The 18539-nt window shown below is 55.3% G+C and overlaps 1 protein-coding gene across 1 annotated transcript; it reads left to right on the top strand.

The window, feature by feature from the left end:
* Window positions 1-3918: 3918 nt before the first annotated feature.
* Window positions 3919-18514, top strand: LOC309374791 (uncharacterized protein; the record flags this gene model as incomplete). The annotated part of the gene is made up of 7 exons (XM_081919971.1): window positions 3919-4742; window positions 6614-7213; window positions 8271-8342; window positions 8564-8725; window positions 12008-12159; window positions 17051-17210; window positions 18374-18514. Exons 2-7 carry the CDS (start codon window positions 6650-6652, stop codon window positions 18512-18514), a joined length of 1251 nt encoding a protein of 416 aa, XP_081776097.1. The 5' UTR covers window positions 3919-4742; window positions 6614-6649.
* Between the last annotated feature and the right edge of the window lie 25 nt (window positions 18515-18539).

Raw genomic sequence — 18539 nt, 5'->3', positions numbered from 1 at the left:
TATCTATATATAATATTTTTAGCCAGGGGCTGCTTGGCACAGCTGGAGCACTGGGTGGCATGTGGGGCACTGCCCAGCCTTTTCCTGCCAGCCGGAATATCCCAAAGCTGAGCTCGGCCCCTTGCTCAGAGGTGGGGGCTATGTGCCTTGCCTGCTATGTCTCATGGAGCATTGAGGAAGAGGCGAAGAGGAAGCCATGGTTGGCCCAGCTGCAGGTGCCCTCTGTGGCGCCTGGGCACTGGGCAGAAGGCGAGGCGGCCTCCTTGCCATGGTGGGGTCTGACTCTGCTTCTGCTCCCAGGGCCTGGCTGAGGGGCGACTGGAAAGAGCGCAGCCCAGACATGCGGGAGCAGCTGCTCTCCCTGTGCCACTGGCTGGACGCCCTGGAGAAGAGGCTGCCGGGCCTCCCGGAGCGGGACTCTGCCACAGAGGTAATGGGGATGGGGGGGCACGACTAGGCTTCCCAGCCCCACCAGAACGGGCTCCTCATCTTGAGGCAGCAGCTTCCAGGTTGCCCCGGTCAGCACCAGCTCCTGCTTTATTGAGGCTTTCTGGTTTGGGTGAGCTGAGTTTCCCAGGAGCTGAGCTTGCTCTATCGTATTATTAGTAGTAGAATTTATATACCTCCCTATACCCGGAGGTCTCAGGGCGGTTCACAGAATAAAAATCAAAATATAAAACTGCAAACTACATAATCAAAATAAAAACAGCAACCCGATAACCGCCCCCGCAGCCCCCCCCCATTTTAAAAGTGCATAGGATGTCCAATCACAGCTATGTACCTTAAAAGATTCCTTCTCTTCTGCATTCTTGGCAAGATACCAACTTGCATGGAAAGAAGGAAATTTGGAAAACCTAAACCACCAGCACTTAAGTTTCACATACCTAAGAAGTGCCTGCAGGATCCGGCCAGGGGTCCCCCTAGTCCAGCCTCCTGTTCTCACAGGGATCAACCAGATGCTGAATCTCCCCCCACTGGGTGCCCCCCTGCCTTCACTTAGGTGCATTTTGCAGCCAGCAATGAGCTGGATCGTGGCTGACTCACCTCGTCCTGCCCAACATGGGGAAAGTGCCAGCCCTGGAGGGCACAGCCCTGGTGGCCCACATCCCTGTGCAACTCAAGGTGTCTGAGGACGGCAAGTGTAGGATTTTTGGGGCGGGGGGAGAACCTGCCCCGTGTCACTTTGTGCCCCCAGTGTTTTACTGAGTGTGGCGTGTGGCACATGATGCCCTCTGGCACTTGTAGGCCCTTCCTTACACAGCCTGGCTCACCTCAGCCCTGCAAAGAGGCCTCAGCAACACACAGGCAGCTTGGGGGGCCGGGAGGTGCCTCCCTCCTTCCTTTGGCCTCCCCCTTTGTATTCCCGTGTGGGCAGCAGCGCAGCGTACAAGGGGTTAATGGGGGTGTGTGGCAGTGCACATGCGTGCGCACCCCCCCCCCCACGCCTAGGCAGGCCCAAGCCCTCCCTCTTGAGCCGCTGCCAGGCTGCTGAAAGGGTCCCCCCCCCAGCTGCCTTTTGTTCTGCTCCTGCTGGGCACATGGGCTCCCTCCGCACCCCTGACGGCACAAACTGAAAGGCTCATTCATGCCGGACAAAGGGGGGCTCGGAGAGAGCCCACCGCCCGGCTCCCAGGATCTGAGGCTGCGGCCAGAGGGGCTGGGCTGGGGGCTCCTCTCTGCCAGAGGGGAGGGGTCCGGCTGGCGGGTGTGTGTGAGAGAGAGAGACACACCAAGCAGGGAGAGCAGGGCCACCCTCAGCTCATCCCACAACACCCCCAGACCCCTCAGCCAGACCCCCTTGCAAGGGGAAAAGAGAACCATAGAACCACATGGAGCTGAGGCTCATCTAGTCCAACACCTGCGATGCAGGAATAGGCAGCCGTCCCTTCTGGGGAGCCCTGGCATTCTCCAGGCTCTCACCAGCTGAGCCATGCAGGGCCTTGCACTCGGCATGACCTTCATGATAATAATATCATAGAATTGTGGAGTTGGAAGGATCCCTGAGGGTCACCCAGCCCCCCCCTGCAATGCAGGAATCTCAACTCAGCATCCAGGACAGGTGGCCAGCCCACACCTGCTTTAAAACCTCCAAGGAAGGAGTCTGTTGTTACTACTCCTACTCCTACTACTCCTACTGCTCTATTACTTGTACTCCACCCCTCTGACTGGGTTGCCCCAGCCACGACTAGACTGACTCCTCTCTGCTGCTCTGTGGGCACTTTGAGCATCGCTGGGGGTTTTTTTTGGGGGGGGGAGGCTGCTCCTGTCTTGTGGTTTTATCTGAAGGGCTAGCAAGAGGCCCTTTCTTCCCTGGCAAGGTGGGGGGAAGGTGTCCTTGGAAGATGCTACCTTGATCAGAATCAGTCCTCTGAGCTGCACAGAGTTCCAGGACATCATCATCATCGTCACCATCATCTATAATTTATACCCCTCCCGTCTGGCTGGGTTCCCCCAGCACTGAGCTCTTTTGCAGCTGCTGCTGTGGCCCCTCCAGGCGGCTGTCTTTCTGCAAGGGCATTTTGCAGCATTTCGTGGAAGAAGCGGCTTAAACGGACCTTCCTCGCTGGGAGTCGCGCTGTGCTGCTTCTCCTCGTTGCCGCCTGGAGGGGGCGCTCTTGCCCTGCCGCGCAGCAGAAGCCAAACCATCCCAGGACACAGAGCTTGCCCTCCTGATCACAAATCATCCCAGATGCGCCACAAGGGGGCGCCAGGTCAGCCGGGGGGGGGGGTTGAGCTGGGGGGGGCCTCTGGGTCACTTTTTAAAAGGTCTGGCGGCGTCTTGAATGAGGCTCCTGTTTGGGGCATTTTACTGGCGTATCTTTCAATATATTGATTGCAGTGGGAGGGGGGATTCCAGACCAAGCATGTGGAGGGGGCAGTGTGCAGAGAGACAGAACCCGGCCCCTCAGCCTGGGCGTTGCTTTGCAGGGTGACCCGTTTCCTTGAAGGTGTGCGCTCGTTCTTTACCCTCTGGGCATGATGGGACTTGTGCCATGTGCGCCTGAGAGGCTGTGCAGAGAGACCCCCAAGACCCAACGATGCTCCTTTGGAGCAGCATCCCTGCTCCTCAGCTTCGCCTGGCTCTGGGCGCCACACACAACCCCTTCCGTGGGTGGCCTAGGGGCATCGTGCCCGCCGGTGGGCCTCCCTGCTGCAATGGCCCTGGCAGACTCTGGTGGAGGTGGGCAGTAGCAGCAGCAGCCATGGCACAGCCCTTGGAGAAGCTGGCGGAGCGGGCAGCGGTCCTGCCATCTCAATTTCCCCCACAGAAGTAGTGGCACCCAAGAGCCTTGTGGGGAATGAGAAGGGCAGTGACAGGCAGCTGCCCCTGTGCCACAGAGGACACGGAAAGCTGGCCCAGGGCAGGTGCCAGCTGTGGGCACCATGAGAGCACTAGGAGCCTGGCAGGTGCCCACCCATGCATGACAGGTGATGATGCCAGCCCCGGTTGCACCCACCCTCCCTCCCTGTGGCTCTGGGGGGCAACCAGGAAGGGGAAAGTGGAGCTTCCCTCCACCCCAAAGTGGGTTCCAGGCTGGGGGGGGGGAGGGCATTGGCATCCAGGGCAGAAGCCGAGCTTTGTGCCACCTGCACTGCAGGGGAGGTCAGAGCCACCCCCCCAGCTCATAGGCAACCTCTCCCTTTCCTCCTTCTCTCCAGAGGGTTTGCCCCCCCTCCAAGAGTTTCTCTTTCACTTGTGGGCTCCAGAGTCAGCCCAGTGATGGCCTTGGAGGTGAAGGGGGTTCCTTCTTTCTCTTCCCCCAACTTTGCCCGACTTGCCCTTGAGTTAAGCAACAAGCCTCAGGCCCACAACCCTGGAGGGGTCCCGGCTGGCCCCCCGGAGGACCAGCTGTCCAGACCCTTGAGCACCCCCCCCAGGCTCTTGGGGCTGCGGTTGCAGCAGTGGCTGGACCCGAGTGAGGGGGGAGGGGGTCCTGCTGGTGGGGGGCTGTTCCTCTGGGAAAAGCTCCTCTCTCCTCCTCCTCCTCGGTGGCAAAGGCGCCTGCCCCCTCCCCCACCGGCTCCCGGGATAGTTGGGAGCCCTGTTGCGTTTCCCCAGTAACGGCGATTGTCTTGCAGCGAGCAAAGAGTTAATGCGCGAGGGCTTATTGTATTAGCCTGAGTGTGCTGAGGGGGTCAGCGGGGCAGAGGGTGGGGGGCAGCGAGGGAGGGTCTCTGCGGCAGCCAGGCAGCCAGAGGGGCTCGCCTCCATTTCCCCAGGGCAGTCTGCCTCTGCTGGTGGGGCTCTTCTGGGCCCAGATCCACGGGGCTTCCTGGGAGGTGCCGCCTTCTCCCTCCTCGTGTGCCAGTTCTCCTTGGGAGGGCCTCCCCCACATCCATCCCGCCATCCCTCCATCCATCCTTCTTCTCCGGCCTGGACTGACAGCTACCAGGAGAGCCCTGGGAGAGGGGGCAGAGGGGGCTCCACGCTGCCGCCAGGGCGCCCGCCACCAAGCTGGCCTCCAGCAGCTGCTCCAGAGAAGGCCTCCTCTCCGCACGACACGCCGGACCCTGGGCCAGACACACCGGCAGCACCGGCTCTCCTCTCCCGATGGAACTTCAGCCCAAGTCCCCCCACCGCCGGGGGCTTCCGACGGCTCCTCTCCGTCCATCCTGGGGGCAGCAGCTGAGGAGCCCCTGAAGGCAGAAGCGGAGGCAGCCGCCGTGCCCTTGGCCCGCCACCGACCGCGTGGCAGACCTGCCGTCAGCCTTGCGGGGAGCGTCCGTGCCACACCATGAAGGTAACCACGCCAGCCCCGTGGGGCAGCCTGAGGGCCTGTCACTCATCCCTTCTTGCCCCTCCGACAGGAAAGTTGGGGCCCAGACCAGGAAGAGGCCAAATGGAAGCAGGGTTTTTGAGGTGGAGGGCAGAGGACCTGGTGGCACCTGGCAGGTGGGCTCAGCAGAAGGGCAGGCTTGGGGGAGCGGAGCTGTGGGCTCCCCCTCCTGCCCCCTGTCCCTCTGCTCCCCTTTCCCCCAGTGGAGCAAGCAGGTAGAGGGTGTCCCGTCAGTGGCATGGCCGGGGGGGGGGCTGCTCTGCCATCATTCTGAGACTCCTCCAGTGGCAGGTGGCCGGGGTGTGTCTGTGCGACTGGTGGCCCCAGGTGGCGCCTCTGCCAAGGACGCCCTCTCCTCCTGGCCAGCCTGGCCTTGTCAGGCAGGGGGTGATGGGTGGGCTGTGGGCAGCCACCTGTCTGGGGCCGCTTGATGGATGGCTCCCCGACGCCCTGCTTGTCCCTGGACCGCCCCCTCCAGAGGCTTTTGTCAGGGGGGCTCTGCGGACAGATGGCTTCTCCTTCCGCTGGCTCCAGCTTGCCCAGGTTTAAGCGCAGGGTCCCGGCAAGGAGGCGGCCGTTTGCAGCAGCTGCTGGTCCGTCTGTCTCGCTGGCTTCCCCCTCATTTGCATCAGGACGCTGGGATGGAGCCCGGCTCTGGGGAGGTCTGTGCCACAGAGGAGATGCTGAGTGCCCCCCCCCCCAGGGCTCGGCTGCCTGGAGCAGCTCCTCCATCGCCAGCTCCCTTCCCTGCCACCCCAGGCCATATGAGCGACTGAGTTTCAGCCCCAGTGACCCTTGGGTGCTTTGGGCCTGTGGCTTTTATTCTCTTTGGGACCCCAGAGGCCAAACCTCCCCTGAGCCAGGAGGGCCGGGCTGCAGGTGGGATGGGTGCAGCCCCCCTGGGTGGGAGCCACCTTCCGCAAGACCCTCACCAGGGTGCAGGAGGACCACGTTCCTGTTCCCCAGCAAGTCCAGGAGTGGCTGACACCTTCTGGGCTCCTCCTAAACGCTGGGCTTAATTTCTGGCTGGGCTCATCCAAATACATAAGCGCTTAATCCCCTCAAGTGTTTCCTGGTTCCCAGAGATTAGGGAGGAGGTTTCTGTTTGAGGTGTTGTAGCATTTGCACGTTTGATGCCCTGGGCTCCTTTGGAGGAAAGTCCGGGTGTAAATGTAGTGGAATCACAGAACTGAAGAGTTGGGGGACCCAAAGGGTCCTCTAGTCCAACCCCGACAATATTTGAAGCGAGTATTTCCAAAATCCTCTGGTGGGATTTGATTCTACGGGAGAGGTCTGGCTATGGTCCCCACTTCCGTTCAGTAGCAGAGGTCTTGCTGGGCTTGGACTTCTGACCTGGGTCTTGAGGGGGTCCAAAAATAGACTTGAAATGATGCTTGCCTACTGTTGCCCATAGCAACAACTTTCCCCCCTAGCAACAGAGTTTCCTTAGCAACGGACTACTTTATTAGACGGGCTGTGAAAGAGATAATGTGTCTGGCCATTACTCTGCCCAAATGGCAGGAGAGCAGAGAGGAGGAATGAAGCTTTCTACATAGTTCTTCTTTAATTTCCTTAGACCTGTAGTTGGATAAGTTGTAATGTTAATTTTTGAAGGAGAACTGGAATGGGTGAGGGGCTTATTCCCACAAGGGAATTCACCAACAGTTTGAGCAGAACTGAGAAAGAAGATTCTGGAAGACTTTCTGGGTGGCTCTGTGGACTGAAAAAGGAACCCCCAATGATGGGCATGGTGCCTGCTGTGGGTGCCACCCTGGGCAGGCAAGGTGGCTTCTCCTGCTCCTCCTCTTCCTCCTCCTCCTCCTCCTCTGTTCCAGGCAGGGCTCTGAGCGCTGTCTCCTCAGCCGCCAGCCATGGGCAACGCGGGGGGCAGACCCAGCTGCCTGGGGGAGAAAAGCCAGAAGCCGGACGACTTCCTGAAGGACTCCTACCTCAAGGACCTGGGCCTGGCGTCTGGGCGCCCCTCCAGGAGGAACAACGCAGGGGGCCACGGGGGCCCCCCGGAGAAGCCTCCACTCAGCCCCCGGGTGATCGAGAATGGCTGGAGCGTGGCCACGCTGGGGGGGGCCAGCAAGAGCCAGCAGGGCAGCCCCCTCCCCAAGCAGAACAACATGGACGTCAAGGTGCAGAACGGGGGGGCCCTCAGCTGCAGCAACCCCCTCAAGGCCCAGCTGGAGGCAGCAGCGGCGGTGGCGGGGGCTGCCTGGAGTCCCCCCCGGGTGCTGGCGCACGGGAGTGGCTGGGTCTGGAAGCCCCTCACCACCACCGAGGTGACGGAGGTGACGGAGGTGACCGAGACCGTTGTGACTGAGATCGTGGAGGTGACCGAGTACCCCGGGGGCGACCGGAGCAAAGAGCCCACCATCACCAGGCGGGTCAAGGTGCTCACGGAGTGCGCAGGAGGAGCCCTGCCAGAGGTTAATAGACGGGGCGGGGGGAGCCCAGGACGCCCCCATTCCTCCCCACTTTCACATGCATTGCTTTCACTCCCTTAGCTGCTCCACGTCTTGGCACTGCGGGGGGTGACTGGGAAAGCGGGCTGGAAAATGGGAGGCCCCTAGTCTGGATCCCACGTTGGCCCTGGGAGGAATTCGGGGGGGGGGCATCTGTGACACACAGAGAGGCGCCAGTGCTACCGAATCCCTGTTGCTGGAGACTGCAGGAAGGGCGAGGTCTCTCGCACTCAGACCCTGCTTGCCGGCTTCCCATTGGGGCATCTGGTTGGCCACTGCAAGAACAGGGCGCTGGGCTAGATGGGGCCGGATCCTGCAGACTCCACTTAGGTTCTTATGTTCACAGAATGAGGCTGGCCCGCCTTACAAGGTGGTTGTGTGGATAACGGAGAGATGATCATGTATGTACAGCTTTTTTTTACCATTGTGGAAAATGAGCGGCTCCGCGTGGGGGTGAGTTGGAGCCAGTCGCTCTGCTGCCCAATCTGTTGGTGCTTGCCGTGAGGTCAGCTGATGGCAGCATGGGTGCTGCCCACCCTGTTCTGCTGCTCCACCCCCCTCCCAGGCACATGCAGTTTGGGGCCGTCTCCCAAGCTCTTGTTGAGGAGGCTCGGGTTGTCAGAAGCTGCCCGGGGTGCCTGGGTGGGTGGGTGGCTGGGGGCTCTGGGAGACAGTCTGTTGTATCAGCAGGAAGGTGGCTGTATCAATCTCTGCAGGCAGGGCCCCAGCAAAGCCACCCCAGGTGCCACGAACTTCTCCTTCCCTGCGTATCCAGAAGTCCACCCTCTGAGCCAGGCAGCTATGGCCGTTCTGTGGAGAGAGACCCCCCCCCCATGCAAACGTGGTGGTGCTGGTTCCCCTGAAGCTGAGCCCTCCTGCAAGTGCTGGCCTGAGCCTCCTGCTCCTCTGTGTGTGTGTGTGGGTGTGGGTAGGTGGGTGGGCAGGCTGCTGCAGGCCCCCTCCCTCCATCCTGAGTTTGAGGGTGCAAAGCCTCTGCCCTGTGCCTGCTTTTCTCCCGCAGCTCCAGAACAGCCAGAGCTGGCCTGCTGGCCAGAGGGACCCTCTGGAGCCGTGGAGCAGCCCCAGCAGCAAGGTAAGGGCCGGGCAGGGAGGCACAGCCTGCTCAGTCGTGCTCTAGGGCAGGGTAGGGGGCTGGAGGAGGAGGAGGAGGTGGGGCTGGGGCCATGCAAGTCTGCCTCACCACCTCCATGCTCCACCAGGTGCCAGGAGGCTCTTGCTGTCGGACTGGGGCTCTCCCCCCCCCCCGGAGCTGCTGCTGGCCTCACTCTGAGCTCATCCTCCTTCCCTCCCCAGGCAGCTGCTGCCTTCCTTGGAGAGGTGTGGGGCGCAGAGCAGGCCCAGCTGACTCTGAGGAAGCTTCTCTCTTGGGTCAGCGACATGGAGGAGCTCATGGCCAGCCAGAAGCCCCCTTCCTCCGAAGCCAAGGTGGTGAAGGCACAGCTGCAGGAGCAGAAGGTGAGCTCTTGCGCAGGCAGCGTGGGGGTGTCTCACACATCTTGGGGTGCCAGGCCTTGGGGGGCAGAGGAAGGTTCCCAAGATGATAAAGGGCCTGGAAACTAATAAACGAAAATCTGCCCTTATTCCCTTATGGGGGACACAAGAGCCCTTCTAGAGTCCTTTGTAGGTTCTCCATCGGTTGGAGAAATAGCAGAGGCCAAGCAGAGAATATTGAGAAGCAAAGCCTGATCTTTATTGAACTGTTGCAATAGGGTGCTCCCCTCACACGCAGGAGAAGGAGGAGGCCCAGAACCTAGGTGTGCCTGCCCTTATATAGACATTTTAAATTGTCCGCCCTGGAGTCCAAGACCAGCCCCAGAACCATCATACCTACATCACAGAAAGGGGTGGTCTACAGCAAAAATCTGAGTGCGTTGTTTACCTCCTGTGTGGCAGGTTACCTGTTAATGGTCACTTGACTGGATACCCTGGGGAGCCTGGCCAGTCTTTTGTAATGATAAATACTTAGTTCCTGGGCCAGGTCACAGACTCACCCTATTCATACACAGATATACCCTTAAGACAGGATTTGTGAAGGAAAAGACAATGGGAGGCTTTTCCATTTGACTTTGCAGAGAAAACACCTGGTCAGTTTGGGAGTCAAAATGGCTTCATGGCCCTGCGCTGCCCCAGACATGTGGTTTATATATTTATGTACGTTTTTGCTTGGTACATTTATGAACCTTTGTTATATACATAAGACCTTAATTTTTTAATTTCAAAACGAAGAATCATGAGGAGGGAGTTGGGCACAATTCATCCTGAAGGGGAGAAGACAGAAGGCTCACCCACACTTGCCTCGATTCTGCACTTTCTAGGCTCAGATCTGAGCTTTCCACGTCCGGGTCTGAGGGTTATTTTTTTTGGGGGGGGGGGTCCTGCCGTTTCCCCCAGGAAAATTCACGTTTAACCCCTGAATCGGAGCAAACAGCAACATGTGCAGAAAACCTGCTTGCCACTTGCTCTGATTCTGTTGTGGAACCCCAGGGAAACCCCGGGAGGACGCTGGACGCTGGGTTCCCCTGTCAGGGCAGGAAAAAGAGAGAGAAGAGAAGCAGGCAAAGCAGAAGCGAAGCAGGTCTTGTGCCTTTGATAGTTCATTTGTCGGGACAGAGGTTCAGCCTCTCTTACAGCAAAGAAAGGAGGAACACCCCCCCCAAGGGTGCTCTGCCATTTCCCACCCAGCAGAGAGAAACCCCACCCCTAAGATGCCGGTGGAGTGTGGACAAAACATCAAAGGCGCATCACAAAATTAGGAGGAGTTACAACTGGTCAAACTGGTCAAAATTACACCATGTCCACCGAGGCGTTTTGTGAATTGCTGGTCTCTCACATTCTGCGTGAGAATTTACATTTGGCCTTGACCTTTCAGTTTTGGCAAGTTCCAGTCCAGTGGCAGTTTGGGAGACTGGCAGAAGGGACACCTTCTATTCCCCAGGCAGCCTGGCAAGCATCACAAGGGAGCTTATCAGTTTCTGTGACTGAGACAGTTATTGTCTTGGAGAAACCCTGTTTGACTCTTCCTGGGTGGAGTCCCTGCCTAAACCATCTCACTCTCCGGGGATTATGGCAGCAGTGTGTGATTTAGCAAGTTTATTTAACAGAATGAATCACTTTCAAATCTTTTTACAATGCATTTCATTTTCTTAGCAAAACAGGGTCCGTTGATGCTGCTGTGCAAGTTGTTACATTTGCCAGCCGACAGTCTCACTCATAAAACAAGTGATATTGCCTGCTCTTTCCCAAGCCTGGCCATGAGGAGGCGCTGTGGTGCACCGATTTTGACACTGGGGGTTATGGCAGTTTGCCCCCTTAAATCTGACATTTCTGCAAGGTGTGATGTTTATTAGGGGGTTCCCTGCATTGTTTTGGGGGTGGTGTATGTGATGTGGTCCTTTGCAGATTAGATGCCTCTAGATGCCTTTATGGAGGTGAATCTGTGGCGAGTGAAGGTGGGGATCGTGGCTATGATGGCATTGGTGTAACCATTTTAGCCAAGATCCCTGCATTGCTGGGGGTTGGCATAGAGGACCTTTGTGTGGCAGGGGGCTTCCTACATCACATTTCTATGACTGTGAAAAGCAGGGCACTTTTGTAAGCTGGCCTCAGTGTTTCCTCTGGGTCTGTGGAAGGAGAGTAGAAAGTAAACCCCACCCCAGAGAAGCCTTTGGCTCTCTTTTAAATGAACAGCGCAAGTAGAAGCTTGTTCCCCTGCGTTTGGGGAGGAGGGGGGCTGGCTTGGCTCGGCCTGGGAGTCTCTCTCCGCCCCCGCCCCGGCACTTCCAGAGAAATAGGCATCATCTTCCCACGTCTGAGTTGGCCATCTTGGGAGCAGCCACACTTGGCAGCATGGGATTACCAGCCTCTGGGCTGCCCAGTCCCCGTGCCCAGTTTGGGGTCTGCCGCTGCCTGCCTTGTAAGGAGGAGGAGGGGTCCCACGGGCAAAGTCTTCTGGGGGGCTCTGCACCCCTCTGGCCTTCTGCAATCTCTGGCCTTCTGTGATAAAGCTGGAGAAGCTAGAGTGTACAATTTAATAATTAGTTATTACTTAAAAGTGTTGGAAGAGCTAACTGTAAAGCATAAGGGCTGTACCACAAAATAACTGACAGAATTAAATAAGTGTTGGGGGGAACCCTGTTCTCTGAAGAGGGATGCCAGAAGGGACACAGGGTCAGCCGCTGATGCCCCCTCATGCCCTCCGGAGTTGCTGGCCATCACTGGACCTTGAAGGAGCAGATTCAGTCATTTGACAGTGCGAGGGTGAAGGAGGACTTTCTTTTGTCTGTCCTGAATTCCCCACTATTCAGCTTCACTGGGTGACCCCGTTGAGGTCAAGTATTACACAAGAGGGAGAGAGACGTCTCTCCGTCCACTCCCCACTTGCTGCCTTTTATCCCTCGCTGCTCCTGACGCCAAGAACCTCTTCCCCAAAGAGACCCCCCTGGTGCCTCTGAATCGCTTCCCATGGAAGCCAGGGGGAACTTCCTGTTCAGAGGCAGGCTACCCCTAAATACCAGGCCATGGAAACAAACCCAAATTGGCCTGATGGGTCTTCTTCCGACTGATCCGGGTTCTTATGAAATGGAAAAGTTCCTCCCGAGCCTTGGGGTGGAGCAGGCCAGCTTCTTTTGCCAGGGTGTTGCTGCACCAGGGCGGTGCCAGACTCGGTTGCCCTCCCCCTTGGAGCGTGTCCATGAGGGGAGCTTGGCCTCACCCTCTGCCTTCTCTGACCCCAAACAGCTTCTAAGGCGCCTTCTGGATGAGCGCAGGTCCCATGTGGAGGGCCTCCTGCAGGAGAGACGGGCACCCTCTGAGCCCCCTGGCACCACAGACGGAGGCCTTGCCAACCTCCAGGAGAAGTGGCAGACACTAATCCAGGGGGCAGAAGCCAGGTGAGTCCCTAGAGAGGGAGGGGCCCTTGGTGGGGTTGTCCCAAAGGCACCATAGAAAAAATGTGAGTCTGTTCCGGGTCTGATGGGGAGGGCAGTGTGAAAGGGCAAAGCAGGGGCAAGACAAGGTGTTATACAAAGGGGGGAGCATTGGTGCAATTCTCCCCTCACTCACAACACCACCTTGTTGGTCAGAGAAATGAACAAAACAGAGGCAAGTCCACATAGTAGAAATCAAGGCTGGCTTTTCTTTTTTGCATTAAGGTTTTTATTAAAGCTTTTCATGATACAGAAAGATATAGAAAACTAATGCCAATTTTTAAAACCAGAAACAAAAACAGCTATGGGGGGGGGGGAGAGAAAGAGAAGGAAGCAGGAAGAAGGAAAGGGAAAGGGAAAGGCAAAAAGAGAAAGCAAGAAAGCAAGCAAGCAAGAAAGAAAGATAAAAAGGAGTTCCAATTTTCCATCTGCTGGTTACATAAAATTAAATAACATTACAACATTCTGTTAAAAGTCCAAAAGGGATTCCCAAATTATTGTTAGTAGCAGTAAATATCAACTTATGTTTTTTCTTTAAATATCAACTTTACCTCCAATAATTCCCACCAACATGCCTCCATATTAATAGTCAATTACTCCATCCTTGCCCATGATAAAGCTTCTCCACTGGGATCACATACTGAAATAATATTCCATATTATTTTTTCCATTTACCTTTCTTCCATTTACCTTTCTTCCTATCCTTTTTTCCAGAGAGAGGACTATTAATTTAGTTGCATCATTCTCTGAATTCACTCCCAAGTTGTATTCTGAATGCTTTCTCTCTGCTAGAACTGAAGAAGAGCTAGGACTGAAGGCTTTCCCCCTTCTGAGCTCCATCAATGCCAAATTCAGATCATTTTATCTTCCCCTTCTCCTCCCAAATCCTTGTATAAAAGGCATTTCCATTTCACCATCTGCTTTCTCCAATTTTCTTTCATCATCATCATCCAGTCCTGCCAGCTTTTCATAGGTATTCTCCGTTTTTCACTTCATATCTCTCTGATTCATTTCTTTTCCCCTTTCATCAAACGCTGATCTGATCATTTTTAATTGTTCGGCCATCATCTATTGAACAATACCAACAGTCACTGGGATATTCAAAGGTATCTTTGCCACACTGGCTGCGTTTGATGTTATTAACAACTCAGGTTCTTTATAAGTCCTGTCTCTACCTTAAGATTTCCACCTTAAGATCACAGTCACAACAATATTATTTTCCCACAGAGAAAACTTTCAGTTTCCCAGCAACATTCATTTTGGAAAGAAGAAAAAGAATTAAAGACTTTTCACACAAGGAATTCCCTTGTTTGTTTAATCTTTATTGCCAAGCACAAATCATGCTTTTCGCTCTGCTTTAGACACTTTAATGACCAGTTTTCTTTCCCTTCTTAAAGACAGAAAGCAGCTCTTGCAATTTTTCCAGTCATGAACTGTCAGGGTTTCAGGGAGAGAAGAGCAGATGGGGGAGGAGACAGAGAGCGAGGGGGAAGAATCCCAGAGAGATGAGGAGGAGGATGACGATGACCAAAGGTCGTCCATGAGTCTGACCAGTGAGTCAGAGGACTCCCAAAAGGGGGCCCCCCTGGTCAGACCAAAGGGAGGCCAAGGGGGAAGCAGTGAGGAGCAGGGGAGCGAAGGGAGAAGCCCCAGTAGGAGTTGGACACCGGAGCCGGCTTCTCAGCCGGAACGGAGTGAAGGGGGTGGAGTTACCAGTGTGTCAGAGGGAGCAGAGCAAGAAGGAGACAGGGGAAGGAGATCGGAGCAGGGCGCTCAGCCGGAAGGGGTGGAGAGCAGCACCGGGAGCAGTGTAGCGGTCGAGAGAAAGGTCAGAAGCAACGTTTCATCAGCAGATAGTGAAATCTCTCTGAATTAATAGATTATCTTGTCCCAAAAATGTTTTACAAAGAGAGGATGCAGATCTTATTCCCATGAAGGGTTCTTGAACACAGGATTGGTTCCTTGACTCACCTTGACTCATTTTAGGTCCCATCTCAGTCCCCAAACACCAACATCAGAAAACAGCCTTGACCAGAGCATTTGTGGTTACTCCCTCAATCCCTCTTTATCCCAGAGTGATCCAATAGCCAGAACTTAAATCTGATTACCATCCATCACCACGTAATTATCTTCTGGCAGCAGAGAGCCAACAGAAAGACGGTCAACCTGCCATTTCCTCTCCTGGAAATCCACAAGGTTGGCTTTTCTTTATTGGTCCATTTGCAAACAGTCCCCCCCCCCCCGAAGCAAGGGAGTTGAGAAGCAAAGGTGTGTACAGTGGTACCTCACAAGACGAATGCCTCGTAAGACGAAAAACTCGCAAGACGAAAGAGTTTTTCATTTTTTGAGTTGCTTCGCAAGACGAATTTCCCTATGGGCTTGCTTCGCAAGACGAAAACGTCTTGCAAGTTTGTTTCCTTTTTCTTAAAACCTGTGCTGGTCCCGGGGGGAAGGTACCGTGATCGTAGTCAGAGTTCACAAGATGAGAGGCGAGGTTCGAAACAGGGAGTCGGGCGGGGAACAGGAACGCTGGAAGGTCAGAAGCAGGAGCCGGACGGGAACAGGAACGCTGGAAGGTCAGAAGCAGGAGGCCAAGCAGGGAACAGGAACGCTGGAAGGTCTGAAGCCAACAACGACGTTGCTCCCGCAACCTGGGACCGGGCTGACTGACCTTTATCTTCTTCTAAGGCCAGGGGCGGTCCCGGCCCCCAGGAGCCCCGCCTCCTCTGGCCTTAAGGCGAGCACTCCTCCTGGGAGCAACCAGTTCCCTTCGCCTCTCTGCCCTAAGCCTCTGCAGTTCAGGAGAGGCCGAAGGGTTACTGGGCCCCGGAGGAGGCTCACCTGTAGACACTGAGTCCTCAAGCACCTCTGGGGCCAGAATGGTTTCACCTGGTGCCTGCTCCTGAGGATCTGACACAGGTGCAGGCTCCTCAGAATCCAGGCCTTGCCCCAGTTCAGCCGGCCCTGGAGGCGGGGACTCCTGTGCAGGTTGGGATTCCTCTGGTTCAGCCTCGGAATCGGAATCCCAGGCCATCACAAAACCGTTAATACCCAGGGAATCCGTGCTTCGCAAGACGAAAAATTCGCAAGACGAAAAAACTCGCAGAACGAATTAATTTCGTCTTGCGAGGTACCACTGTAGCATCTTTTAAAACCTCAGAAAGTATTCATCTCCCCTTTACAGAAAGACCACCCCAAAAAACACCACAGATACATCACAAATGGGTTGCAGATGTGAATCAGATCCTGCTCAGAGTTCATGTTTTCCAACATTGACTCCAGAATCCGTCGACACAGACCTGCTTCACTCAGCGAAGATATCTGCTCCTTTGCTTCGAAACTTATCAATACTTGTTAAACCAGTTTCACAGAGGGGAGGCTCAGAAAGGATTTCCTACTTTGGGACAAGAGGGCTAAACATGCCCTCAGTTTTGCTCTCTAGGGGTTCCTGCTTGTGAGAGTCTTGTGAGGCTGGTGTGGGGCACATTCCTCATGCACCCCATATGGGTGATGGTGGGTGTGAAATTGCATGGCAAAGGGATGAGGCAGCTCTGGGGACCATTTGCTGCAAGTCAAAGCCTAGCGCCCCTTCCTTGTGCAAAGAGGTGGATGCGAGGGAGGGCTCTCCCCTGGTGCTCAGGGCCCCCCGCTTTGTCTGGGAAGCAGACTGGAGTTAAACTTCTTATCCAAAGCAGCTTCACCTCTGAGCTCTTCCTTCCTGTCCTCAGCCAAGTCTCAGAAGTCCTTGGCACCTTCTGCCTCCCCACGTGGAGCCTTCCTGGAACACCACTGTTCCATCCTGCCCTGGCATTTGGCTCCCTTCTTGGGGGGGCACTTTGTGTCCCAGAAGCACAAGGAAGAGGCAGCTCAATCCGTCAGACCAGCCAGGCCACAAGAGCAGGGGGAGGCCTGCTTGCCACGTGCCCTGGACCTGCCTTTTCATGGTGCTGGTCCTCATGGCTTCTTGCTGCCTGATGTGGCCGAAAGGCAGCTGTTATGGTAAAATCTGGGTGCGAGGCTGCTCTGCCACCGAAGCTCGTCGGACTAAGTCCGCGGGTCCCTGCGGAGGAAAATGAGCTCAGCCGGAGACAGGAGCAAGCAGCAGAAGATCCAAGTTTATTGCGCAACAGGTTCAAGGCGAGATTGAATAGTGAGAAAGGGGTGACATGAACTTTTGAAACTTCCCTCCATGTCCCAGGATACAGTGCAAAATACATCCCAGTTACATCATGAATACATTAAGAACAAGTTGGGTTACCCAGGATTAACATAGGGAGGAGGGAAGGGGAAATATGCAGAGCTGGAGATATGCGCAGATAAGTACATCCTGAGTACCGGTGATGAGAGGACAATAGTCAGGTATGCATAGTGTGCCACCTGGCACTGCCCGGAGGAAGGGTTTGGCAGAGTGATTTGACAGGATTAGGGTCTTCCTGTGTGTCCGTGACACCTCGCTTGAGGGATTATGGAGGACAGAGGAGGTGTCATGGAGTCCTAGAGAAATGGAGTAAATTGGCACTGAAAGCAAGAAAATTGGTGCTTGTGTAACAGTGTGGGGGTGGCGCCTACCCCCATACCCTGTAAATTTTTTATTTTTTGTAATGCAAAATCCTTAATAAAAATTATTATTAAAAAAAAGTGTGGGGGCTGAGGGGTCCATGTAGGGCCGGGTGCCCTTGAGGTCATTGCCTCGGATCCTCTGGTGATGGGCGGAAGGGGTGAAGAAGACATGCCCCCCTTTCCGTATCACAGCTTTTGCGCAGGGCTGTGCGTCTTTCTGGGTCCGGTGAGCCTGGTGCTGGAGGTTGTGCCCGTCAAAATCTCCCCCCCCCCCGCTGCTTCTCTCTTCCAACAGGCACAGCTCCCTGGAGCGGATCCTTCCTGCAGCCCACATCTTCCAGGAGTCTGTCGACGTTTTCCAGGACTGGCTGGCCTCCACAGAGAGGAAGCTGGCTGAGCTGTGGAGAGCCAACGGGAGCCTCAGCCAGGCGCAGGGAGCCCTCCAGCAAGTCCAGGTATGGTGGCCTGGGAGGGGGAAGGGGCCTTGGGAGCCTCAAGGGGGAAGGAGACCCCAGTCAGGGTCTTTTCTTGATTGGTTTTTTATTGATTTACCATAAAACTATGGACAGACAAACCCATAACCATACAAATAATAATAATAATAATAATAATAATAATAATAATAATAATAATAATAATAATAATTTATTTACTTATATCTTGCCCATCTGGCTGGGTTTCCACAGCCACTCTCGGCAGCTCCCAACATAATAATAATAATAGTAATAGTAATAGTAATAGTAATAATAATAATAATAATAAAGTGATAAAACATCAATCCTTAAAAACTTCCCTAAACAGGGCTGCCTTCAGATGTCTTCTAAAAGTCAATTGTTTATTTCCTTGACATCTGAAGAGAAGACATTCCACAGGGCGGGTGCCACCACCAAGAAGGCCCTCTGCCTGGTTCCCTGTAACCTCACTTCTCACAGTGAGGGAACCGCCAGAAGGCCCTCGGCGCTGGACCTCAGTGTCTGAGCAGGACGATGGGGGTGGAGACGCTCCTTCAGGTTTACTGAGCCGAGGCTGCTTACACAAACCATACACAGAGCATATTCAATATAAAAAACAAATTACAGAGAAGCCATTGCATGTAACCAAGGTTTTAAGGTGAGTCTATAAAAGCCCAGACACAATGAGGAGTCTGGAGAGGAGATTTGTATCATCCAAAAAAGGAGGCCAGAGTGCATCAAAGCAGTGGGGTTTGGCTTTCCCCCAGAGTGCACGTCTGTGACCAGGTCCCAAGGAGACCCAGAAACTCCCCTTTTGCAAACAGACACAGAAGCATTTCTGCAAGGATCCGGGCAGCAGCAAGATGTAAACTGGAAGTGCATGGAGGAAGGCGTAGTGAGGGGGGGACAGAAGCCCCCCACCCCATGGCCTCGGGAAGAATGTCTTCCTCACCCCCTTCATGCCCACCCTGTTCCTGAGCCCTCTCCTTCCACGTGCCCCACTGCAGTGGGCATGGGGCAAACAGGAGGGAAGATGAGGCTCTCCAGACCTCACGGGACCAGCAGAGCCGCTTCAGTCACCCCTTGGCCTCAGCTGGAGGGGGGGTTTCCATGTGAAGGAGGGGGGTCTCTTTGCACCAATTCCTCCTGCTTCTGTCTCCCTCCAGGACCTCTGTGAGGAAATCCGGTCCAAGACGGCTGACCTGGAACGGGCACTGGAGCACGGGCAGAGGCTTGTGGAGATGGTGGCCGGCAAGTGGGGGACGGCAGTGACTTTGGGGCTCCCCAGAAACACCCTCAAGAGATGACCCTGTGGGGAGCAGGGCAGGCATG

This window comes from Podarcis melisellensis (genome assembly GCF_964234715.1).
Source record: "Podarcis melisellensis genome assembly, chromosome: 7".
Taxonomy (NCBI): domain Eukaryota; kingdom Metazoa; phylum Chordata; class Lepidosauria; order Squamata; family Lacertidae; genus Podarcis; species Podarcis melisellensis.
This window is presented reverse-complemented; position numbering and strand designations above follow the sequence as displayed.